Here is a 26,995-nt window from a genome sequence, read left to right as displayed (position 1 = left end):
GCCAACAAACTATGGTGCCCAGAGATCAGCCTTTTTATAAGAATCGAAGGCTGTTGAGGTTGAAACTCCCTATATTCTGAATAAAGCCTTTTAGAGCGCAGCTATACATTATTATCTTCTCTCTCCACACTGAGAACAGAGTCCTGCTGAAAAGCCCAATTCGGGAACATCATGTACGTGCGCAGTAAGGCCAATGGCGACTGATCCTGCGAGCTGGGCCTAGTGGAAAGGCTGCAAGCTCTCACTTTGTGCATTCCACAGCAACCATTTCACTACCAAGGACCGGAAAATTAAATCTCATATTTTGTGCTATTTGATGATTTTGGCAGATAGAAAAATTATGTAAACGTTGATTCAGGATCTTGTTTTAAACTTAATTTAATTCAAGGATTTGTACACCTTGAAAAATGGATGACTGAATGTTAGCATAAATTTCTGTTAAGTTCTCGCTCAAGGTAATTACGTAGTAACTGAACAGGCGCCGGAATGTGGCAACTAGGGGCTTTTCACAGTAACTTCATTGAAGCCTACCTGTGACAATAAGCGGTTATTATTATTATCATATCCAGTATTCCAAAGGTGCAAAAGGATGATTTTGCTCCAGATCAGACCAGTATTAGTGAGTTTAACGAGTGGGAAGATTTGAAGGTATCATCCTAGCACTGACAGAAGTGAACAGTGGAAGGCTGTACAAGTCTCAGGAGAAAACACTGTTTATGTTGTTGCCCCCGCACCTGTGGGAAACCTGGGCCAGAGGAATTTCTCAGTGTGATATTAAATATTTTATTTACTCTTCCTTCAAAAGCTTCCTGTGAGGGATTATATTTTGTTTTTCATTTTCCTGACTGATATTTAGTCAGAATTTCACCTTAAAGAAAATACCATTCTACCGATATTAATACTTTTCAGCTCGACTGCGACACTTTGGGATTGCTGGTCCTTTTAATTACATTTTGATCCCCTTAGTTTTCTGTTCACAATTCCTGATCTTGCCCGCAATTTTGTTTACTTGGCCAAGTGAAAGCAGTGCTTCAAATAAGGAAAACAAAAAAAAATAAGCGAAGCAAGCCCTTGCTTTTCATTTTAATGCAGCTGTTAGACCCTTATCCTGAGAGTTGTGTCACCGAGCGATTCACAAATTTTAACCTGTTTTCTTTTTTGTGTTCCACACAAAGGAAAAGAGCACGGGCGGGGGAGTTAACAGGTGGTCGCTACAGCTCCAAGGTTTACCTGGCTTCTAACTGGTTGAAGTTTCACTTGGCCATTGATCGCTATGCACTGTACCCTCGATCGGATCCTTTTCTCGATCGTCTGCTTGAAGATTTGGCTGTTCTTGACGTCAGTGAAGTGGGTAAGGAATTAAAGTTCTCTTACAGATAGACAAAGGCATCCTGGAAAACAATTGTGTCGTACCGGTACAAACTCAAGCGATGGCCTCCGCACGTTGGGTGCACGCTCAGGCTGGTCAGCCTTGCTGGCAGGTGCCATTTATGGTCCACATGAGCCTCCTCTCACTCTACACTAGGCTCCTGAATTATACTGCCAGTGTGAAAATGAGGCTGCAAGTTGGGAGAAGCAGGACCTCCCATACACTGTCCTTGAGGCAGATGGCTGCCTCTACCATTTTCTTAGGGTTCACTTCGGTGTCACCAACGGGATCTCGGTCTTCCAAAGGGAGATGGACCGAATGGTCGACCGGTACGGGCTGCGGGCCACTTTCCCGTACCTAGACAATGTCACCATCTGCGACCACGATCAGCAGGACCATGATGCCAACCGTGCCAAATTTCTCCGCACCGCCACTCTCCTAAGCCTCGCTTATAACAAGGAGAAGTGCGAGTTCAGCACGAACCGCTTAGCCATCCGCGGCTATGCGGTCCAGAACGGAGTTCTGGGGCCCGACCCCGACCGCATGCGCCCCCTCATGAAACTCCCCCTTCCCCACTGCCCCAAGGCCCTCAAACTCTGCCTGGGGTCTTTCCTTACTACACCCAGTGGGTTCCAAATTATGCGGACAAGGCCTGCCCACTCATCTAGTCCACCCTTTTCCCCCTGACGGCCGAGGCTCAACAGGCCTTCAACCGTATTAGGGCTGAAATCGGCAAGGCCGCGATGCACGCAGTCGACAAGACGTTACCCTTTCAAGTGGAGAGCGACGCATCAGATGTCGCCCTAGCCGCCACCCTCAACCAGGCAGGCAGGCCCGTGGTATTCTTTTCACAAACCCTTCATGCCTCCGAAATTCGGCACTCCTTCGCCGAAAAAGAGGCCCAGGCCATCGTTGAAGCTGTGCGGCATTGGAGGCATTACCTGGCCGGCAGGAGATTCACTCTCCTCACTGACCAACGGTCGGTAGCCTTCATGTTTAACAACACACAGCAGGGCAAGATCAAAAATGATAAAATCTTGAGGTGGAGAATCGAGCTCTCCACCTACAACTACGAGATTTTGGATCGTCCCGGTAAGCTCAACGAGCCTCCCCGATGCCCTATCCCGAGTTACATGTGCCAGCGCACAGGTGGACCGACTCCAGACTCTGCACGACAACCTCTGTCACCCAGGAGTCACGTGGTTGCACCACTTCATTAAGGCCCTACTCCAATCTGCAATCTGCCCTACTCCGCCGAGGAAGTCAGGGCCATCACCAGGGACTGCCAGGTCTGTGCGGAGTGCAGGCCGCACTTCTACCAGCCAGAGCGTGTGCGCCTGGTGAAGGCCTCCCGCCCATACGAACGCCTCAGTGTGGACTTCAAAGGGCCCCTCCCCTCCACCGACCGGAACACGTATTTCCTCAGTGTGGTCGATGAGTATTCCAGATTCCCCTTCGCCATCCCATGCCCCGACATGACGTCTGCCACCGTCATCAACGCCCTCAACACATATCTTCGCTCTGTTTGGCTTCCCCGCCTACATCCACAGTGACAGGGGATCCTCATTCATGAGTGATGAGTGTCAGTTCCTGCTCAGCAGGGGTATCGCCTCGAGCAGGACGGCCAGCTATAACCCTTGGGGAAACGGACAGATGGAGAGGGAGAACGGGACGGTCTGGAGGGCCGTCCAGCTGGCCCTACAGTTCAGAAATCTCCCGGCCTCCCGCTGGCAGGAGATCCTCCCCGATGCACTGCACTCCATTTGGTCGCTCCTATGCACTGTGACTAACAACACACCCCATGAATGTCTCTTTGCCTTCCCCAGGAGGTCCACCTCCGGGGTGTCGCTCCCGACTTGGCTCGCAGCTCCAGGACCCATACTCCTCCGTAAGCACGTACAACTCCACAAGGCGGACCCGTTGGTGGAAAGGGTGCAGTTACTCCACGTCAACCCCCAGTTTGCCTACGTAGCGTACCCCGACGGCCACCAAGATACTGTCTCTCTCAGGGACCTTGCACCAGCAGGTTCCACGCACACACACACACCCAGCCCGGCGCCACCCTCCCCTCCCCTGGCGCACCCAGCAGCAACCCCCCCAGGACCATCTGTCCTCCCCCTGCCCACGCCCGAGGATGAAGAGGATCTCGGCATACTCCCGGAGTCACCAAGGACCCGACCAACACCACAATCGCCGCCACCACTGCGTCGCTCCCAACGTCAGATCAAGGCTCCGGACTGGCTAAACCTGTAATTGGTTCTGGACTCAAAATTTTTTTCTCTGTACTTTAAACTCGTGCTGTATATAGTTCTCCACTACCCCCCCGGACTCAATTTTAACAGGGAGTGAATGTGGTAGTAACCACTGCTGTATATATTAGGGTATGTATGGTAAGGTCCTGTACTACAGGTACGGGGGTAGTCCCTGCCTACTGGCTCCACCCAGTAGGCGGAGTATAAATATGTGTGCTCCTCGTGCAGCAGCCATTTTGCCAGCTGCTGTAGGAGACCACACATCTTCGTGTAATAAAGCCTCAGTTGTATTCAACTCTCATCTTTGTGCAATTGATCGTGCATCAAGTTGTTTGACGCATGCAGATCTAAAAGAAACGTTTGAGCTGAGTTCAGCCACAACAATTAAATAAACTACTTACAAACAAAAGGGAGGTCTTGTGCAGTGGGTACCACCCCTACCGCTGGGCCAGACGCTCTGGATTCACAACCCACTTCAGCACTTGATTGCCACGAAAGGTGCATTCATAACGTGGCTGATTACCAATCTTTAAATCCTTCCAGTATGTGCCTGATGCAGGCGTTAAGTGGGGGAGTTTCCTGGTTAGCAGTTCTGCAGAAGGCAATAGCAAACGGCAGTACTTGGCCAAACAAAATCATGGACCCAGACACTGGCAGTCCATTGTTACCAACGCCCTCTTAAGGTATGGTACCTTTAGGAGATGTACGAGGCAAGTTTTTTACACAGAGGGTAGTGGGTGCCTGGAACTCGCCGCCGAAGGAGGTGGTGGAAACAGGGATGATAGTGACGTTTAAGGGGCATCTTGACAAATACATGAATAGGATGGGAATAGAGGGATATGGACCCCGGAAGTGTAGAAGATTTTAGTTTACACGGGCAGCATGGTCGGCGCAGGCTTGGGGGGCCGAAGGACCTGTTCCTGTGCTGTACTTTTCTTTGTTCTTTGTTCTTTGTTCTCTCGGGGGAGGAATGAACTAACGACTACATAAATTCCAGTGTTTCTAATGTGTGCAACTTGATATGAAATGTCCTGAATAACTTTCAAAGTGTGTCGATATTTTTGCATTTGCCCAATGCCTTGTTTCATAGTTGATCAGTTCATTAATTGTTTCAAATACTGATCATTCAATTTTTTAAACTGTTTATTCCACAATTTATTTTTTTAAAATACATTTAGAGTACCCAGTTATTTTTTTTCCAATGAAGGGGCAATTTAGCGTGGCCAATCTACCTAGCCTGCATATCGTTGGGTTGTGGGGGTGAGACCCATGCAAATACGGGAAGAATGTGCAAACTCCACACGGACAGTGACCCGGGATCGAACCCGGGTCCTCGACGCCATGAGGCAGCAGTGTTAACCACTACGCCACTGTACCGTCCTGTTTATTCCGCAATCTATAAAAGCAACAGATCTTCAGCAGATGAACTAAACAGATATTTTGTGTGAAGAGAAAATGGGTTGCAAAATGTTTGAGCACACTGTTCTGTAACTTCAAGGATTGAACAATAGAAGAATGGTGAATTGCATCTTTCCTCTCTTTGAGTTCTACACGAAATATGGAGTTAAAGGGTTCATGAATTATACCAGGTTATTAAAGGTCACTGCCAGTAACACAGAGATCAATAGTCAGATGTGAAGACTGGTACGGCAGCTGTGCAAACCCCAATGTATTTTTCCTTTTCCAGCCTATCCATTTATTGTGAACTGAAGCTGCTTTCACTGAATATTTCAGTGAGCTGCCACAGATTAGATTTGTTTTACTTAAAAGTCTTGCTGCAGTTGAAAAATAAAACTTTTAAAAAAATCATTGAGTGCACTTTTATACATTCTTTGGTTGCCATTTTAAGGAAAAACGTTTGAGAGCCAAAGATTATAGTTACACTCCTAGCCGGCAGCACTTAATCGTGTTGCTGTTGGCGAGTCTCACCCATGTTACAAAGAGAGAGTTCTGCACAAACGGACTTACATGTGGGTTGCAGATGGGAGTTCCTGCTTACTTCAAACGTTTAAATAAGCTCTGTTTATGTTTAGGAAGTGCCGGGGGCAGCACGGTGGCGCAGTGGTTAGCACTGCTGCCTCACAGTACCGAGGTCCCAGGTTCCATTCTGGGTCACTGTCCGTGTGGAGTTTGCACATTCTCCCCGCGTTTGCGTGTGTTTTGCCCCCATATCCCAAAAGATGTGCAGGCTAGGTAGATTGGCCACGATAAATTGCCCCTGAGTTGGGGGGAAAAAATGAATTGGGTACTATAAATTTTTTTTAAAGTTTAGGAAGTGCCGAGGTGGTCTGATCATAGTACCCCTACAGTGCAGAAGGAAGCCATTTGGCCCATCGAGTCTGCACCAACCCACTGAAAGAGCACAGGCTCACTGCCCTGCCCTAACCCCGTAACCACACCTAAACTGCACATCCTTGGACACAAAGGGGCAATTTTAGCATAGCCAATGCACATAACCTGCACATTTTTGGACTGTGGGAAGAAACCAGAACACTGGTCAAACTGAGCACTTTAGAAACTTGGTTTTTGCACAGCGCTGGAGTTACGCACCGTCTGATCAGTGTCAGGTGGCCTCCTCAATGATTCTGACCTCTGCTATGCCACGGAAACAGGTTTGAGTAGAAGTCTGATCACTTTTTTTTAAATTTGGAGTACCCAATTAATTTGTTTTTCAATTAAGGGCAATTTAGGTCGCCCCTCACTCCCTCTGGGAGACTCCTGGAATCTGGCACATCATAACTGAAGGTTCTTTTGTTTTTGTGCCTCCGTAGATAGTTCAGGCAGTGTCCTATTGGTCCCTCCCCACCACCTTCCTCTCCCACCACCTTCCTTTCCCCTCTCTCCCCACCACCTTCCTTTCCCCTCTCTACCCACCACCTTCCTTTCCCCTCTCTCCCCACCACCTTCCTTTCCCCTCTCTCCCCACCACCTTCCTTTCCCCTCTCTACCCACCACCTTCCTTTCCCCTCTCTCCCCACCACCTTCCTTTCCCCTCTCTACCCACCACCTTCCATTCCCCTCTCTACCTACCACCTTCCTTGCCCCTCTCTCCCCACCACCTTCCTTTTCCCTCTCTCCCCAACACCTTCCTTTCCCCTCTCTCCCCACCATCTTCCTTTCCCCTCTCTCCCCACCACCTTCCTTTCCCCTCTCTACCCACCACCTTCCTTTCCCCTTTCTCCCCACCACCTTCCTTTTCCCTCTCTCCCCAACACCTTCCTTTCCCCTCTCTCCCCACCACCTTCCTTTCCCCTCTCTACCCACCACCTTCCTTTCCCCTCTCTCCCCACCACCTTCCTTTCCCCTCTCTACCCACCACCTTCCTTTCCCCTCTCTCCCCACCACCTTCCTTTCCCCTCTCTATCCACCACCTTCCTTTCCCCTCTCTCCCCACCACCTTCCTCTCCCCACCACCTTCCTTTCCCCTCTCTACCCACTATCTTCCTTTCCCCTCTCTCCCCTCCACCTTCCTTTCCCCTCTCTCCCCACCACCTTCCTTTCCCCTCTCTCCCCACCACCTTCCTTTCCCCTCTCTCCCCACCACCTTCCTTTCCCCTCTCTACCCACCACCTTCCTTTCCCCTCTCTCCCCACCACCTTCCTTTCCCCTCTCTACCCACACCTTCCTTTCCCCTCTCTCCCCACCACCTTCCTTTCCCCTCTCTATCCACCACCTTCCTTTCCCCTCTCTATCCACCACCTTCCTTTCCCCTCTCTATCCACCACCTTCCTTTCCCCTCTCTCCCCACCACCTTCCTGTCCTCTCTCTATCCACCACCTTCCTCTCCCCTCTCTCCCACCACCTTCATTTCCCCTCTCTACCCACACCTTCATTTCTCCTCTCTCCCCACCACACCCCCTTCCTTTCTCTCCTATTGGTTCAGAGGTGAGGGTATCTGGTCTCTCCAGCGCAAAGTTTAGTGCTTGTACCATTTGTTTTTTTGTAAAAATGTGCTGTGAACTGTTTCAATAGTCCGTGTATCCATCCCTCCTCCCTGTACATTGATACTGAGGGGAGGGTACCCTCCAACGCAAAATTAGTGTTTGTATCGTTTGGCCTTCTTCTAATCAAAAGATGTGGCCAATCCACCTCCCCTGCACATCTTTGGGTTGTGGGGGTGAAACCCACGCAGGCACAGGGAGAATGTGCAAATTCCACACGGACAGTGACCCACTGTCATTTTTATGATCATTCCAAAGTGTAAATTGCTTCATAGAGACCCAAAATGGAATTTTAACTGCTTCTTAGATTATTAATCTTGCAATTATGTTATGAATAAAATATTTTTAAACATATTTTATAGATTACACGTACGACGAAAAGGCTTTGAATGGGAGATGCAATTGTAAAGAAGGTATGAGAGATATTTAACCTCTTATCCTGAACAGATTTTGTTAGATTCCCAGTGAATGATCTTGGTGAAGCCTCACACTGATGTTTGTGATCAAGATTAGCAGAAGGCCCTGAAAAAAAAATCTAAATTTTAATCTTGATTATAAATGCATTTGACACATTGACAACAAAATGAAGCAAACAGTTTCAAACCTGAAAACCAGGTGATGTTAACTGATTTTGTTTTTAAACGTTTGGCCATTCTAAGTTGTTACTATTTGTGCTGTGCCTGCACTATTTGAGCTGGCTTAGAGTAGGCATTGTATCTGCTCCTGCTGCAGCAGAAGGATGCCTGACTCAACAGAAATGAGAAAAAAAGCATCTTGACGTTTTTTTCCACTTACTTGTGGTCGAGGCTCGCTGTCACTATTAGCACCTCAGCAATCTTTTCACACTCCCATTATGGCTCGGAGCAACGAAATCTGCTGACAATTTGTTCAACTGCTCCTTGTTATAAAAAGGATATTTGTTTTAAACATTTAACCCTTCCATCCTTGTTCACTGCTGGCACTGCTGATTGCATTCATGTCTCTTCAACTTTAAGAAGTCTTACAACACCAGGTTAAAGTCCAACAGGTTTGTTTCAAACACGAGCTTTCGGAGCACGGCTCCTTCTTCAGGTGATCTTCAACTTTAGACCACTGTGGGGCAGCACGGTGGCACAGTGGGTTAGCCCTGTTGCCTCACGGCGCCGAGGTCCCAGGTTCGGTCCCGGCTCTGGGTCACTGTCCGTGTGGAGTTTGCACATTCTCCCCGTGCTTGCGTGGGTTTCACCCCCCACAACCCAAAGATGTGTAAGGTAGGTGGATTGAATATGCTAAATTGCCCCTTCATTGGAAAAAAAAATGAATTGGGTACACTAAATTCATTAAAAAAAACTTTAGACCGCCGTGTAAATCCAGGGAGGGGAGGGGAGGTGGGGGGAGGGGAGGGGAGGTGGGGGGAGGGGAGGTGGGGGGAGGGGGGGGAGGGGGGGGAGGGGGGGAGGGGGGGGGGAGGGGAGGGGGGGGAGGGGGGGGGGAGGGGAGGGGGGGGAGGGGGGGAGGGGAGGGGGGGGGAGGGGGGGGGGGAGGGGGGGGAGGGGGGGAGGGGGGGGAGGGGGGGGGAGGGGAGGGGGGGGGGAGGGGGGGAGGGGGGGGGAGGGGGGGGGAGGGGGGGGGGGGGGGGAGGGGGGGGGGGGGGAGGGGGGAGGGGGGGGTTCGTCCGGAGATGGAAGCTTTTTAGTGACCTCTTCAAGGATAATTAAGACATCAGGGGTAGTTGGGGGGGGGGGGGAGTTTATAGGGGGTAAAAAGGGGGGAGGCAGGCTCGGTGGAGGGAAATGGCAGGGAGGGTGGGGTGTTATTTATTGGCTATGTGACTTCCTGTATGCTCTCTTTCTTGGTTTTATGTATATATTTATAAATGCTTTCAGAAAAATATTTTTAAAATAAATATGCACTACTTTCTACACGTGCGCAAGCATGATTTATTTTCCTCACAGCAGGATACAAATACTAAAGCTGATAAAGTGATGTTTGTATCTAAGGTAAGTAGAGAAGTGGGCCTTGTTCCCAAAAGTGTGCATATCAGATGTTTGATTCAACATTTTGCAGAAGGATAAAAATTAGAGCCAAATCTGCCTGTGTGGACCCTGTGTATTAGCAAGAATTGGTACAAACTGTACAAAGCTTATTTCTTACATGGGAAATAGTGTGAAGCCAAACTAAAAACTCATCGCACTTGGACATGAAATTTAGCAATATTGTTGAAGCTATTTGTTAAAAATGCTGTTTAGAAAATGTATCCGTTTCATAGGATTTTAGAATGATCATAGCGCAGGAGGCCATTTAGCCCATCGTGTCCGTGCTGGCTCTTTGCAACAGCAATTCACCAAGTGTCACTCCCCTGCCTTTTCCCCCATAGCCCTCGGAGTAACGGGAAATATATGAAACACTGCCTCCAATCCTCCTGGATTTCAAGGTCAGAACGTCAAGGGTCAAAGTAGCAGAGCTGCTCTGATATATACTAATTTGCACCAGAAAGCAACTCAGCTGTTAATTTAGTAGGGTTAATTTTATCTATAAGTTTGCACTTGCACCAGCGCACAGCAAAATCAAGGCAGTGTGTTTAATAACTTTCCACCATCTTCAATGTTGTAAAGAACTGATAATATGATCCAGGATATACGGACCAGAATTGCAGCTCAAGAAATGCTTCACACATCTGTTCCGAAGTGAACATTGTTACCTCATTATGCAAGACTGGCTCATTATAACATTTAGATTTGGTTCCCAATATGCTACTGGCATCTCGGGCACAATGAAGCTTGGGCTTCTACACCTGATAATATGGTGTATATCCGATGACTCCGAATCTGCACAATAATGGTGGGGAATTAGAACTGAATTCCGCATTTTGGTATTTTTGCTACCTTAATCTGGTACTGGTGTGCAGAGGGGGCAACAGTTTTAGGGCAGTAACATAGGACATAGGAACATAGGAGATAGGAATTAGGAGCAGAAGTAGGCAATTCAGCCCTTCGAGCCTGCTCTGCCATTCAGTCAGATCATGGCTGATCTCTTCCTGGTCTCAAATCCACCTCCCCACCTGTTCCCCACATCCATTTAACCCGTTTTTAAAATCAGAAATATCCCTACCTCCTTCTTGAAACCATTTAATGACTCCGATTCCACCATACAATGGGGCAGCGAGTTCCACAAATTTGCCACCATCTGCGAGAAGTAGTTCCTCCTCATCTCAGTTCTAAATCTACCACCTCTGAACTTATATGACGTGTGTATAAGGTTCTATATTTGGTGAATAAGAAGCATGAGCTTATCCTGCATTGATATGGTACCCTACAATGAAAGGCCATGGCAGAAGTTACTACATCTATCTGTAAACTGGTTGACATGGCGCCAGTCGTAGTTTTTGTTCATTCTGAAATGCACAAGCAAAGCTACAATTAGTTTAATTGTTTGGAACTTTGTGCATCATTCTGCGGAAGTCAGCGCTTTTCCATAAACCATGAGAATTACAGCTTATAACTACATGATGAGAGATATGGGCAGAAGATGTGAAGTTCCCACTTAAAGCTATGAGTACGTGTTCAGCCTGTCCTCATTTTAAAACCAAAGCGTTTTTTCTGCTCTGAAGCCACTGCAGGCTTTCAAGTGTTTTACACTGTGTTTGTCTTGGATAGTGAGAAGTATCTGAGGGGAGAATTCAAATTAAGATAACCTGTACTATATGGAACACAATTATATTTGTTATAACTTTCAATCTTCTTGTTTCTTTTCCCTCTCACTCTCGCTGCAAGTTGTGAAGCCAAGTGGAGTCCATCTGAAATTCCTTCTAAAATTTCAGAACTTTGGAAAAGCCATGTTCAAGCCCATGAAGTAAGTTAATTCACATGTTTAACCTTACTGCAACTTAAACACCCTGTAGCCCTTCCACATTGGAGTGAATCATCAGGTATTGTCACTGTTTAACACAGTTGCAAATACTGTATTCAAACGAGAAAGGACAAGAGAGTTCATGAGAGTATTGAGCCTCACCCACAATATCTACATGCTTGAACCGAACTCCAAAGATGCTGCTGAGAGATGAGTGTTACATTCATACCTTGGGAGGAATCATCCAACATTACGTTCTTGGGATTTGTTTTATTGAAAATAATCAGATTTTTAAAAAAAATTCATCAATTCTGTCTCCTTCCCACATTACTTCGAGACAGGGTTTTCTACTGTGACTGAGACTGAACGTTCTGAGCCTCCTCTGGCCCATCACTCATTTGGACATCGTTCCATGTCTAAGTCGTCATATTACATATGAACAAGTAGCAGGAGGAGGCTGAGGCCACTTAATAAAATCATTGCTGACCTGACAGTAACCTCGGTTGGGATTCTCCACTGCTATAATCTAATCTACTGGGACCTTACCTGAATCTAGGGAGATTTGGAAAATTAAAATCAATGCATCAACTATCTCACTAGCCACTTCCTTTAAGATCCCAGGGTGAAGTCCATCTGGGACCTGAGCTCTCGTTAACCTGAAGTTCCAACAATTTACTCAGTACCACCTTCCTGGTGACTGTAATTTTCCTGAGTTCCTCCTACCCTTCTATTTCCTGAGGTATAGCAGCTTCTGGGATGTTACTTTTTTTTACAAATGTTTATTGTCACAATTAGGCTTACACTAACGCTGCAATGAAGTTACTGTGAAAATCCCCTAGTCGCCAGACTCCGGCGCCTGTTCGGGTACACAGACGGAGCATTCAGAATTTCCAATTCACCTAACAAGCACATCTTTTGAGACTTGTGCGAGGAAACCGGAGCACCCGGAGGAAACCCACGCAGACAGCAGGAGAACGTGCAGACTTTGCACAGACAGTGACCCAAGTGGGAATCAAACCTGGGACCCTGGTGCTGTGAGGCAACAGTGCTAACCACTATTCAACCGTGCCACCCACATCCTCTATGGTGAAAACTGATGCAAAATGTCTGTTCAATTCTTCAGCCATTTCCTTGTTTTCCATTAGCAATTCCCCAGACACACTTTCCAAAGGACCAATGCTCACTTTGTTAACTTTTCGTTTTTAAATGTTTAGAAAATCTCTTACTATCTGCTTTATATTTCTGGCTAGCTTTGACTTATACTCTAATTTTTCCCTCCTTATTAATCTTTTAGTCATCCTTTGCTGTTCCATATATTCTGTCCAATCTTCTAACCTGCCAACTGTCTTTGCACAATTATATGTTTTTTCTTTAAGTTTGATACCATCTTTAACCTTTCCAGTTAACCATGGACGGTGGGTCTGCCCCTTGAATTTCTTCTCACTCGTTGGAATGTATCGATTCACTCAGAGAAATGAAATGAAATGAAAATCGCTTATTGTCACAAGTAGGCTTCAGATGAAGTTATTGTGAAAAGCCCCTAGTCGCCACATTCCGGCGCCGCTGCTGGCCTGCCTTGGTCTGCTTTCAAAGCCAGTGATTTAGCCCTGTGCTAAACCAACCCGCTAGGGGTGAACCTATGGAATTATTTACCACAGAAGGTTGTGGTGTTGAATACACTGGGAGCATTTATCTAATTTTGCTGTTCGTTACAAAACCATAACTACGGATATAAAGAAAATGATTAACATTTGCTACAAATGAGGAGGAACCTTTGCTCGTTATTTCAAAGACATTTAAATTAATTAGATACTCTATTTTCAATCATATTGGAGACGGATTAATTCAATTGAAAGTACAGTCATGTGTCACTAACCAGTCAACCCTTTAATGGTGACAGTGGTTTCTGCATTACAGTCTGAACTGAACAGTTTAAAAAACTTACAAAGAGCCTGAAAACAAGGTCTGGGTGAAGCAACGAAAGGAAATGTAGTTCACTGATAGCAATGGACTTTGTCTCTCTGTGCCGGAGAGTAAAAGGGTATCTGAAGGGATGTGATTTAAGGCATTGTCCTGCAGCTTTACCTGTTAAGCTTCAGATCTCAAATGAAGAAATCAATGATTCCACTTCATGCCACATGTGGAGAGCAGATGGCTTCACCCACAAATCTAGTTGAAGTAATCAGTAGTTAGATAAATGCCTTACTTTCCCTTTAATAGAAAACTGTCCCTTATTCCACAAGAAGTGGTCGAATTTCCATGCCTGAGATCCTGGTGCAGCATTGGCAGAAACCCCAGGGCCTGAGTTTTCAGGACGGTGAGTGCCGACAGAGTGTAACCCACCCCCGCCAATTCTGACAGGCCCACAGCCATTTCGTGCTGAACTGAACCTTGATTGGCATCAGGCAGGACTTCTGTCTGTCCTTGGAAGGAAATCCCGCCATGGGGAGCATTCGACAGACACAATGCTGCAGTGGCCAGAAGGGGTACTGCATTGCTCCACCTCAGCTCTTATCCCAGGACTGCACTTGAGGGAGGTCCCGGGGGCAGGAAGGTAGGGGGTGCCCTGTGGAGGAGGGGTGGGGGGAACACGATCTTGACATCGGGGGGAGGAAGGCAGAGCTCCTACGTCTCAGAGGGAAGAGCACCCCAGATCTGAAGGGGCCTTCAGGTTCAGGTACTGTCCTCCTCGCACAACCCCCTGCTCTCCCCACTTCCCACCCAAGATGGAGAATCATTGATTTTTCAGTTTCCCAACCTGCTCTGACCCCCGAACCCGCCAGCCTAAAAGATTAAGCTGGGTGGAAAAAGGCCTTTAACTGACCACAAAGTGGCTGCTTAAGGGCCTTAAAAGGGGAAAGGATTGGTCTCACGTTCAAGGCCCAGTCCGCCCTGAAATTGCATCTGGGTCGGGGTAGGCGGAATGTCAGAGGGAATTCAACCCATGTAACCTTTAGCTCCCCCCCCCCCCCCCCCCCACCCCCTACCCCCACCTTGCCTCAGAACCTGCACGGGGAGAACATAAAATTCTGGCCCCAAATAACGGCAAAAATAATTGCAAACGGCATTTCTCAGGAATTCCTGCATAAGTTGAAGTGAACATCGTCAGAATTCCCTGTGGAAATTGTACGTTTTTTACCAACCAGTGTTGCTTGATGCAATAAACCTTTCGTCCTGACTGTAATATGCTTTCAGCCTGCCTCCGTGGCTGAGGCAGTCTTTGCAATCCTACAACCGCTGCAAAGTTTTCTTTTCAAAAATAAAGCCACAGTTCTCTATATGATGCAAACGTTAGCAATCGTGCTGGAGTGAGTTCCAGGCACTGCAACACTGGCCCGGGGTTCAAAAGATGTTTCCAAACCACAAGGTAATTCATATCAATTGAATGTCTCAAGTTGTTGCAACGTGCTCCAGCCCAACTGCAACTCCAGCTGAGGTTCTCAGTGATTGTCCTTCAGAAGTCTGAGCATTGGAAACTTTAAAAGCTTCACTGCGGTTCGACCTTTGTTTATCAAAGCACTTTTGCGCCTGAGGTGAAAGGGTGTGGACCTGAATCCCACAACAAAGATTTGAGCACACAATTCTAAACTAACAGTCGACTGCACTACTGAAAGAGTGTTGCACTGTTGGGGTTGCTATCTTTGGATGGGATGTTAAACTGAGGCCCCTCTCTAGTAGATGTGAAAGTTCCCACAAACTATTCTGAAGAAGGTAACCATGATGTGGGGATGCCAGCGTTGGACTGGGGTGGGTACAATAAGAAGTCTTCCAACACCAGGTTAAAGTCCAGCAGGTTTGTTTGGAATCACTAGCTTTCGGAGCGCAGCTCACCTGATGAAGATGCTATGCTCCAAAAGCTCCAACTTTAACCTGGTGTTGGAAGACTTCTTACTATTCTGAAGAAATACAGGGGGTTTATCCACGGTATATTGAACAATATTTATCCCTCAACAAATATCATAAAATCTATTTATCTGGCCACTATCACATCGATAGGCCTTGCTGTCTGCAAACTGGCTTGTGCATTTCCTACATCACAACATACGTTTCATAAAGGTACTTCACTGGCTGTGATGTTTATTGAGGCATTCTCAGGTCACCAAGGTGCGATCGAAAAATTTTGTTATGGATACCAGAGACTGATCCACTGGATAAATGCAATCAATTATAGAATTTACAGAGCAGAAGGAAGCCATTCGGCCCATCGAGTCTGCACCGGCCCTTGGAAAGTGCACCCTAGCTAAGCCCACACCTCCACCCCATCCTCGTAACCCCACCTAACCTTTTTGGAAACTAAGGGCAATCTAGCATGGCCAATCCACCTAACCTGCACATCTTTGGACTGCGGGAGGAAGCCAGAGCACCCGGAGGAAACCCATGCAGACTCCGCACAGATAGTGACCCAAGTCAGGAATCGAACGTGGGGCCCTGGAGCTGTGAAGCAACAGTGCTAACCACTGTGCTACCGTGTCTATTTGACTTGAGTGCTGATCACAGTCCTTTTTGAATCATCATTTGCAGTTCAGTTTGGGATTTCATAACAGGCCAATCAAATAAACAGCTTTTGTCTCACCTGATGGAGCAGTGGGATCACTTTCACAGACCAATCACAGGCAAAATTCAGACTGATCCAGTTCAGACTTTGCAAAGACCATGGAGCCCAGCCTAGAGAAATGCACATTGTAACGGTACTTCCCCGCACAATGAAAATCCTGTCGACCCCCCACAATCGGACCCCCCATCAGTCATCCCCATTAGACACCCTCATATCAGAGACCCCACCCATATCAGAGACCCCACCCATATTAGAGACCCCAGATCAAAGACGGGGGGTCATCAGGCACCCTTGCCCAGAAGCTAAAGAGGTCTTGGCAGAGATAGTGAAAAATCATTGCTTTCTCACTCAGACAGAGGTGCAGAAAGCAGCAGCTGTTCAGAGAAAGCCAAAACCACATCACAAGGCTTTCAACCCCCTCTGACCCTTTGATCTGCAAGCCATCTATTCACTTTTGAAAGAAAAAAAGCTTTTAGTGGGCTGCAATTGTGTGTGACTGCATCTCAAGTACCCTGCTTTGAAGCTAACCTCAATGTTTATAAACATTTAGGAGTTAAGTGCTTTCAAACCCTCTTTTTCTCAGCAGAAAGCACTAAACTGTGTTTGATGCAGTCAGGAGCTGTCAATCATAGTTAGTTGTATTTTCTCTTTGTGGAGTTGGGAGGTGGTGTTGTTATGGACATACATATCTCTACATTCAAAGTGCACTGGTTCCAGATCAATTACTATAATACCATGCCAGTTATTCTCAACATCCTGAGGTAGGCATTTTCTGGCAGCTGCCAACACAGCAGCCTGCAGGAAGCGAGGGGTAACTGGGGAATTGTACAGAAGGCACCCTGAAGAGGGGAATTCAAGAATATTTCAAGCGGGCACTGTGCCTGTACGTGTGTGACTGATTGGAGATGTCCCCCTTTATTTTTTTGTAAGAAGAATGGGCCCACACTACACAAAATATGTTCCATTCACTTTTTCAGGCAAACACGAGAGGAGGAGACTCCAGAAGATGTTTTTTATTTTGTTGACTTTCAACGGCACAATGCGGAAATAGCTGCTTTTCACCTAGACAGGTATGGCCCTGATTTCACCTAGTGTAAAGAATCCAATGTCACTGGCTGAATACATAAAGAATGTTTGTTGGTAATGAGACAAAGTATTTACTGGATTTCTATGATTCTACCAACTTCAGTAAAAATAGCTCCCTGAGACTGTTTATCCAACATAATAAGATTGTATGATAATCCACTTCTTTGAGTATTCATGTATTCACCTTTAATTAATTGGCAGTCTTTGTAAATCCTCGCAAGTGTATGCATTTGTAGTGAAGGCTTTTTGCAAAATAAAATGTACGTTGAAGCAATGTGGGTGAGACTGGCAAGGCCACATTTATTGTCTATTAATTGTTGCTCTGATTTTCTGATTGACAGACTCACTCAGCCACTTCAAACAAGCATTAGAGAGTCAGCCTCATAGGGGATCTGTGTAGGGCAGGCTAAATAAGCTTTTAGAACAAGACAGTTGCATTCTTGGTCATTTTTATTTCTGGTGATGGTCCACAAGTGACCAGATTCATAGAAGGGCCAGACACACAATGTTTTTCGAGCTGTATGATCTTGGAGAGTGACATTTCCCTCCTAATTTTGTGGGAAAAGCCAGTGTGAATGCAAAACAGAATTTCTTCATTGGCAAGATTTAAGATGGGGGGATGGTGGGGGCAGGGGTGGGTGGGGGTGGGTGGGTAGTGAAGACATAAATTTCAGTGGCAACATGCCTTCTGCCTACCTGTCCAGCTTTCCCTCATTTTACCAACAATGAGGCAGGGGGTGACGTGGGGTAGGCCATCTGTGGGCCAACTGAAGTCTTCAAGCAGCCTTTAATTATCCACAGTGCCCACTTCTGGGCCTCATCTGGGATTTAGCCAGTGGTGGAGGAAGAGTCTCACTTCAAGTGCCCAGCCAAGTACCTTTCCCTGAAAGGGCTGGTGGCAGGGAAGGGGTGTTCCCTCCTTAATGTGTCCATTGGATCTATCTGAGCCACCCCCAGGGTCCGTCCCTCAGCCTACCTACCCCAGCCTTCCAACTCCCCTCACCATGGCCTGGCGCACTGCGAGCCCAGACTTACATCCAGCCCTGGTGACCAGGGCAGTTCAACCTCTCTACCTTGCTGCACTATCAGCAGTGGCTATCACTCCCAGAGGCGCTGCCAGTGCTAAGAAGCTGCAAGCCTCAGATTGGCCAGCAGCTAAGGTACGCCCTCCTGTTTCTGAGGGGTGAAAGTCCCACCTCACAGCTGCCCCTCAAACCCTTCCCCCCCACATCGACATTTTAGTCTGGGGGTGGGGACCATGGTGGCATTATATCCAAACCCTAAAATTCAACCTATTGTGAGTAATCCTTAAAAACAAATCACAGCCTCATGATTATTGTGGATAAGGACAGATACCCAGGCATCACTTCCTTGCCAACTGAGGATGCCGGTGGGAGGAAGCTATCTGAACACAAATTAATTTGTTAATACTTAATGCTTGAGTCATAATGTGATTTAATTACATTTTGTAATTTATATTCTGCCCCATAGAACTAAAAAAAAAGCCATTCCCTTTGAGTTATCCGCCGCGTAAATGCATATCTGACTGGGAGGACAGAATGATGGTGTCCCCATTTCCCCCAACACCATCTGTTAATATCAAAGATATCATTCCTTTTCCAGGCAGGAGATCAGAGTCCATTTCTCATTCAAACTAAAGGGAATTTCTAGATTTTTATTTTTGAAAATATTTTTATTGGTATTTCAAATAACAGTTACAGAGGAAACAAGAAAAGAGGAGAGAAAGAATTAAAAACTTAAAGAAACAGGCTTTCATACAAAGTATCGTATGGGCAGCACGGTAGCATGGTGGTTAGCATAAATGCTTCACAGCTCCAGAGTCCCAGGTTCAGTTCCCGGCTGGGTCACTGTCTGTGCTGAGTCTGCACGTCCTCCCCGTGTGTGCGTGGGTTTCCTCCGGGTGCTCCGGTTTCCTCCCATAGTCCAAAGATGTGCGGGTTAGGTAGATTGGCCACGCTAAATTGCCCGTAGTGTCCTAAAAAGTAAGGTTAAGGGGGGTGGGGTTTTTGGGTTACGGGTATAGGGTGGATACATGGGTTTGAGTAGGGTGATCATTGCTCGGCACAACATCGAGGGCCGAAGGGCCTGTTCTGTGCTGTACTGTTCTATGTTCTATGTTCTAATGACGTAGGTTTGAACGGCCAGCCTCGGGCCCCTCCTTGTCACCATAGCCGTGACCGGGGCTCTAACGCTGGATAGTATTTACATTTGTACAACAATGTTCGATTTTCAGAATAGTCTGTCGGGTTTCACTAGGGTCTTTGTCATTTAGTGGTAGGAGTCGTTTCTCGTTTCCCCCTTCTGTATCCTGGTACGTTTGGGGTCTCCCCCGCCCTTGTTTGTCGGTAGCCTTAATTCCATTGGTGTGTGGGGGGGTACCACCTTGGTCCTTAGGCCTTCGAGAGGGTTACTTTCCCCATGTAGGGAAGGCCTGTGCTCTCACCAGTAGATGGCCTTCCTCCTCCTTCCTTCCCTATTTTTGTCTAGCTCTCCTCTCTCTGGGCGGCTATCCCTATCCCCTCTTTTCCAATCTACCCCTAGCTAGTCTGACTGGCTGCTAGTTGCAAGCAGGTCTGTGTGAATAAATTTGTGAATTTGCTCCACATGATGTGGAACCTCTGTTCAGATCCTCTTTTCCAAATTTTCTTTTTCCCAGCCTCATGAATTTGGCTAGGTCTGCGAGCCAGTCCAACGCCTGGGGCGGTGCTGCCAACTTCCACCCTAGCAGAGGCCTCTGCCTGACGATCAGTCAGGCAAAGGCCAGGGCCTCCACCTCTTTTCCTGTCCTGAGCTCTGGGTGTTCTGATATCTTGAAGACCGCCACAGATGGGCAGGGCTCCATCTCTTTTCTTTTTATAAATTTGGAGTACCCAATTCACTTTTTCCAATTAAGGGGCAATTTGGTGTGGCCAATCCACACCCAAAGCCGGGATCGAACCTGGGACCTCGGCGCCGTGAGGCAGCAGTGCTATCCACTGCTCCACCGTGCTGCCCTTCAGGGCTCCATCTCGACCCCCACCACCTTGGGGGAAACCCACTGAGAAGCTCCAACTTCCAGAATGGAACAAGCTCAGATATCTGCAGCTACGTAACTTTCTCCAGAAAGAGTTCCCCCCAAAGACCCACGCACACACTCCTGGACAGGATGGTGGAGCTGGACTGGTTAGGGAACGATAAGTGCAGTGCCAAATATAGGAGGCTCATGGAAAAGGATTGTACTCCAGTGGATGAGGAATTGGGCACGGAGATAGGGGGAGGACTCTGGATCGGGGCACTGCACAGAGTCAACTCCACCTCCTCCTGCGCCCGGCTAAGCCTGATGCAGCTCAAGGTGGTGCACAGAGCACACGTCACTCAGACACGCATGAGCGGGTTCCTCCCGAGGTGGAGGACAAGTGCGAAATGTGCTGGGGGTGGTCCGGCCAACCATACCCACATGTTCTGGGCGTGCCCAGACCCGGGGAATTCTGGACGGCCTTCTTTGAGGAATTTCTAGATTTTAAAATATAAATCAACTTTCCAACTCTGTCAACGGACATTGCGATAAATCCAGACCGTTTCTGAGCACAAAGTGGAGGCTTTGTATGAAAGTTTCTTTGTGAAGACTGTACTCCTTGAAATTCTTTATAAATATTGTTATTGTAAAGATTACAGATGGTTCGCATTCCACCAAACGTTTAAGCCAAAATACTATAATAAGGTCAACCACAAACCACTGAGAGCCAATATAATCATATACAACCTCTCTGTAGGACAACACATCTATCTATGGAAACGATTGGGTGGGGAAGGGATTTTATTTATAATTCACTTTTCATTCCTAAACGTTAACTGTGGAAAGGGAAATGTTTCAAACGAATGAGTTCACTAAAACTCACCTTGTTCCACCTACCAAGTGACCACTTTACAGGAGCAACTCATTACCATCTGGTTTATATCCCCCCGTCCCCCTCTCAGTGGGACGTTGTACTCAGATGTTGTTCAAATGAAAGCCAGTCTTTCATTTCCTTCCCTCAAGATAGGAAACCCACTGTAGGTGCTGCTCCATCCAGCAACCTTGCTGAGAACTTGTCCGACAAAGTCCCTCTCCCCGCAGGACCCGGGATTGTATTTATCCCTGTGATGTGTGAGGTAAAACAGAACTGCGGTGGAAGGAAATGTCGTGTGATGTGTAAAACAAATGGCTGAGCTGTTGCTGCCTGCTGTTTGTCCATGCTGAAGTCACATTTTATCCATCGCAGAGTATCCGTAGCATCAAAATACCTTCAAATGATGAAAATTATCATTGATTCAACCCACAAATTCTCCCCAAGTATAGACTCTTTTAAGAAATGGTGCAGTGAAGTGGCAGGGGCATTTTTTTGAAGTTTGTTTACGGCAATAATCTGGATAATAATGAAGAGAAAGAGAGGGGAGGTGGTTTCCACAGTCAATCATTGCCATTAGAGGATTTAAAAGCTTCAGCGACATTGTTGAAGATGACAGGACACACGTGCGGTAAGGATAGTGGTATAATTGTCTGGATGTATCTAGTGGCTTCTATCAAGAATCTGCACTGGGACTGCAATTGATCACTATATTTATTAATGACCAAAAGATGAGGTAGAAAGCCACATATCCAAGTTTCCCAATGACACAAATGTAGCCAGTGTGGTGAACGTATTGTACTAAACCATTCACCACTGTATTACATTGTATCACACTGTTGCCCATGTGGGCTCCACCTATGGACCATTGTACTGTACTACACTGAATGTATCATGTTGGTGCCCTTATGGGCTCCGCCCCTGGCTCCGCCCCCTTGAGGGGAGGTATAAAGAGCAGCTGCCCTGTAGGCGGCTCTCACTTGCAGAGCAGTCGCAGGCAGGCACTGTTCTAGTCGATTAAAGCCACTGTTCACTTCAACTCTCTGGCTCGCGTGAATTGATGGTCGCATCAGCCAGCAGTTTTAAAATAGAATTCCTACATTGTAGAAGATGGCCATTCAGCTCATCCAGTCTGTACCCACCCTCTGAAAGAGCACCCTACCTAGACCCATTCCCCGCCCTATCCCTGTAACCTGCACACTTTTGGACACTATGGGGCAATTGATCATGGCCATTCCACCTAACCTGCACGTCTTTGGACTGTGGGAGGAAACTGGAGCACCCGGAGGAAATCCACGTAGACCTGGGGAGAAAGTGCCAACTCCACGCAGACTGGAGTCACCCAAGGCTGGAATTGAACTCGGGTCCCTGGCACTGTGAGGTAACAGTGCTAACCACTGCGCCGAATAAATTTACAAAGAGGTCCTAATACATTGAGCAAATGAATTTTAATGCCGACAAATGTGAGATCTCCACTTTGGATCTGAAAAAGATAGAACATATTTTCTAAATAATGATAAGCTATAAACTGTGGAGGCCTAAAGAGACTTGCGGGTCCATGTACACAGATTATTAAAAGGCCATGTGTGGGTACAGAAAATAATCTAAAATACAAATGGAATACTGGCCTTTAATTCTAGAAGAGTAGAATACAAGAGGATAGTCGTGATGCTTCATCAATACAAAGCCCTGGTTAGACCGCACATGGAGCACTCTGAGTGTTTCCGGGCACCACACCTAAGGAAACCAGATGGTCACGTTTAAAGAAAAATCTGAACAGCCGTAATTAACTGATATAATTATGTCACAAGATTTTATGTTTTTAAACAAAAAACAACTTCATTATGTATGAGAATTAAACAAAGCAAGTACTATTAACACTATCTGGGACTGGGTCACCTGTCGAGGAATGAAGTTAGGAAATATGCACAGAGTGGGGGGGGGCTCAGAGCTTGGATCTCTCGGAAGCGAATTGATTTTTGTTCAGCCAAGGTATTAAGGGAAAAACGGTAAATGGAGTTAGGTTTCAAATCAGCCATCATCTCATTGAATGGGGGAACTGGCTGAAAGGGCTAAATGGCCTTCTCGTGTTCCTGTATGTAAAGGAATTCAGTAAGATACAGTCAATGGTTCCTTGCAGTTTCTCGTGAAAACAACATCGGCGCTATTAGAAAATCTTTTCAAACAGAATAAATACAAAAGGAACAGTTAGTCGGGAATTAAAACCCCTATCTCCAGCCATATGCACAAACACACACATTTATACCTGAAAATATATTTGTTACATATATTAGTCATTGTATGCTCTGATGTATTTATACCTTCCATTCAAGAATTCTTGATTTCCGACGTGTTCCACCGGTGGCCGGCAGAAAACTTAACCTCAGTAAAGAAATCCAAGACTTGACCAGAAATGAAGAATTGAAAGCCACTTTTTTCATCTCACCAGGTATGTGCCAGTGTATGTGCTAGCTGACTGCCTGAAAGCAACTGGGTTTTATTTCAACTAGTAGAAGCTTTAGCCACCTTACCGTTGATTGTAAGAGTCCAGTTTGAAACCAGGCCTATTGAATCAATGGAAACCTGGGGTTGAGCCCAATCATTATTCAGCATTGTAAATTCAATGAGTAACTCCTTTGAAAATGAATAGGAAGGTTCGGTCGGAAATATTCGGAACAGCAGGCATAGAAATAGCCGTGCACCGACCTGGACTTAATGCAATACAAGATATTCAGTCCTCCGTTCTGGAAATGTCCAAATTCAGTAACAGTTTTTGCTGTGTAAAAACAGACGGCAATTTCCATCTGGTTTCACCATGAAAAAATATCTGTGTTTGATTAATGTTTAATTTGCTGTTCACATTTCATCTTCTTTCTGTAATGCTGAGGTATTCACAGCAAGAGGATTTTCACTTGACAAACGTGCTCAACTCTTTAGGTAATCTAAGCTAGTGTCATTTTTGATCCCGGGCCCCATTCATTGATGGTTATAAGAACCTACGGAATTTAATTTGACCCATAAAACTGCTTCCTTCACAAGCCAGGTGTAATCTTTCCTGTCACTGAATCTCCTGAGAGAAACTTCACCATAGATACCAAGCGCAGCTCTAATCTGTCTATTCTCTGCTATTCGATGCTGGCCAATGGTAACGGAACGAACCTGCCATTGCTTATCTGGTGTCAGATTACTTTGCAAGTGTTGTATTCAGATCAAAGCAAGAGGTCTTGTGAAAATACACCAGTGGAACCTTTCTGGGACATGCCACATGCTTGTCCATGGAAGTGAGGGAAGATTGAGAACCCACACAGAGGGAAGTTCTTTTCTCTTCCAGTGTCACAAGCTGAGCAGTTCTCTTCGTTTCTACAGAGGTTGATGAAGTAACAAAATGTCCACGCTTCCTCTTGAGTTGTGTGTGCTTTGTTGGTCTGCCAAACCTCCCAGATAGTTCTGAAACTGCTGGGAGTCAGAGATTAGGGCGGCACAGTGATTAGCACAGTTGCCTCACAGCAGCAGGGACCCGAGTTCAATTCCGGTCTTGGGTGACGCAGTTTGCTCGTTCTCCCCGTGACTGCATGGGTTTCCTCCGGGTCCTCTGGTTTCCTCCTACAGCCCAGATATGTGCAGGTTGGGTGGATTGGCCATGCTAAATTGCCCTTTAGGTTCAAAGATGTGCAGAATAGGTGGGGTTACCAGGATAGGGCGGAGAAGTGGGTTTGGTTAGGATGCTCTCTCGGGGGTGGGGCTGGTGCAGACTCAATGGGTCGAATGGCCTCCTTCTGCACTGCCAGGATTCTTTGAGTAATTCTTTGGATACTGTTGTCAGCAAGGCAGAGAGGTCACAGTATTAAAAAAAACTTATGCTCTGATTTTCTTCAAGCACTTTTTTTTATTAGTTACAAAAATATTAGAGATGGACAAACAAAAGACTGTTTGACTCAGTGAGACGATTGGAGGAAGGTCACGTGATGAAGTCTCCAGGATGTCAGACCAGAGTTTGGTCCCTAATTTTGGAAATTTTAAATCTCTACATGGTCATAACACAATGAAGGTTTGTTATGTCTCCATTCTTTTACAGAGAACAATGTATGTCTCTTTGCAAGATGCCTCTACTCATGTAAGACAGAGTATGCAGTCTGTGGGCGACCTCACCTGCTGGAAGGGTCAGTGTCTGCCTTTCTGCCTGACCTTTACATTGCACAGCGGGAACTCATCAAGAATCCATGGAGCAGGTCCTACACATTTGCTAATAAAGAAGAGTAAGTGTTGAGATTTATATCTGGGTGGTTCAAAGATTGTAAATGGCGAACGTGTCACCAACTCACCGCATGTGTCTGGTACCGTCTTTACAGCAGTGAAATCTGAGGCATTTTAAGGGGAAGAGCTTTGTTAACATATTCATAGTAAGCTCCCAAACTGCAATGAGAATCCAATTTAAATTGAACAGTTGTCCAGGACTCAATAAACTCAGCAGTCAAAGAGAGATAGAACTCCCGGAAACTTTTATAGAACTCCTCATGGGACAAAAGGTGTACGAGTGCCTTTGAAGCAAAGCTTCAGCTTCTCTCTCTCTCTCCCACACCTGCTATGATCGCTCACCCCCATCCCGCTATGCCCCATTCAGCCGCAATCTCGGTTCCCCACCCTCCTGTGATGGACTCTTTGTTTCCCTCACTCCACCCCGCCAAGCCTGATTTCGCCTTCTCTCTCTTCTCTCTCTCTTTCCCCCCTATTCCACTTCCTCTCTTTTCCCTCGATGAGATCTTTCATTCCCTTCCAAGATGGCCCAGCTTTTTCTCCATTTTCCCCAACCGCTTTCTCTCTCCTATTCTCATTAGTTGGGAGCTGTCCCTGTACCGCTCTTGGGTTTTCCCATTCGAAAGCAGGCTCAGGATGGATGACAACACAGTGAGAATATTGCTGGGCTAGTAATTCAGAGGCCTTGAATGATTACCAGCGACATGCGTTCAAATCTCACCATGGCACGTGGGGTGGGAGGGAGGGTGGGGGGGGGGAGAGAATTCAATTCAATTCAGAACTCTGGAATTTAAAGCTGGTCTCATTAATAATGATCAGGTTATTATCGGATTGTCGTAAATACACTTATGGTTCACTAATATTCTTCAGGGGAGGAAATTTGCCATCCTTCCCTGTCTGACCGACACGTGGCTCCAGACTCACGGAAATGTGATTGTCTCTTAACTGTCAATGTTAAAAATACAGGTCCCTTTAAGAGTAAACCAGGACTAGCTTCACAGTGAATTGAGAGCAGGAATTCTCATTGAAGTTTGTATTTAAGAGCCGGGTTTATGCCCAGTGGGGAAGGCAGTGAGAAGGACTAGAAGGAAAGAGTAGAAATTAGTGTTTGTGCTGAACTATGGTATCATAACAAAACTGTTGCGAATCATTGTTGTGCAAGGGAGATAGAACTGCCAGAACCTTTACAGAACTCCTGCCTACTGCTGCCTAATTGGGTAAAATTTACATTAACTGACCCTGGAAATGGCCCAGCAAACCATTCAGTTGGATCAAACTGTGACAGAAAAGTCAAATTACCCACACCACTACGTTCCCGAGGACAATTAGGAATTAACAATAAATTCTGGTCTTAGAATTATAGAATTTACCATGCAGAAGGAGGCCATTCAGCCCATCAAGTCTGCACCGACCCTTGGAAAGATCACCCTGCCAAAGCCTACACCTCCACCCTATCCCCGTAACAGTAACCCCAACTAACATTTTTGGACACTAAGGGCAATTTATCATGGCCAGTCCACCTAACCTGCACATCTTTGGACTGTGGGAGGAAACCGGAGCACCCAGAGGAAACCCACGCAGACAGGGGAAGAACGATGGCAGTGATGCTCACACCCCTTCGGAACAAATCAAAATTCACACTTTTGATTTGGATAGGTGGAAAATAGAAGAAAAAAAATCCCCAAACTCCTGGCATTAAGGTTGGTGACATCTCCACACATCCTGCCTTGCTGGGATTTCCCTATATGATTGCGCTCCCCGATACACTTCCAATTAGAGTCACAGTTAGCTCTGATGGAAGTATGTTGGTGTGACCTGGCACT

The 26,995-nt window shown here is 46.5% G+C and overlaps 1 protein-coding gene across 1 annotated transcript in view; it reads left to right on the top strand.

Moving 5' to 3' along the window:
* The window catches only part of fam20a (FAM20A golgi associated secretory pathway pseudokinase), a 90,451-nt gene that overhangs the window by 48,400 nt on the left and 15,056 nt on the right, over positions 1-26,995 (top strand). Inside the window, exons 2-7 of the mRNA XM_038777944.1 lie at positions 1,176-1,351; positions 7,925-7,975; positions 11,315-11,393; positions 16,923-17,015; positions 23,252-23,367; positions 24,994-25,174. Of these exons, the coding sequence (XP_038633872.1) occupies positions 1,176-1,351; positions 7,925-7,975; positions 11,315-11,393; positions 16,923-17,015; positions 23,252-23,367; positions 24,994-25,174 (696 nt within the window). The remainder of the gene's footprint in view (positions 1-1,175; positions 1,352-7,924; positions 7,976-11,314; positions 11,394-16,922; positions 17,016-23,251; positions 23,368-24,993; positions 25,175-26,995) is intronic.

The sequence above is a fragment of the Scyliorhinus canicula genome, chromosome 18 (genome assembly GCF_902713615.1).
Source record: "Scyliorhinus canicula chromosome 18, sScyCan1.1, whole genome shotgun sequence".
Taxonomy (NCBI): Eukaryota; Metazoa; Chordata; class Chondrichthyes; order Carcharhiniformes; family Scyliorhinidae; genus Scyliorhinus; species Scyliorhinus canicula.
The sequence above is the reverse complement of the archived record's forward strand: the minus strand, read 5'-3'. Positions and strand labels throughout refer to the sequence as shown.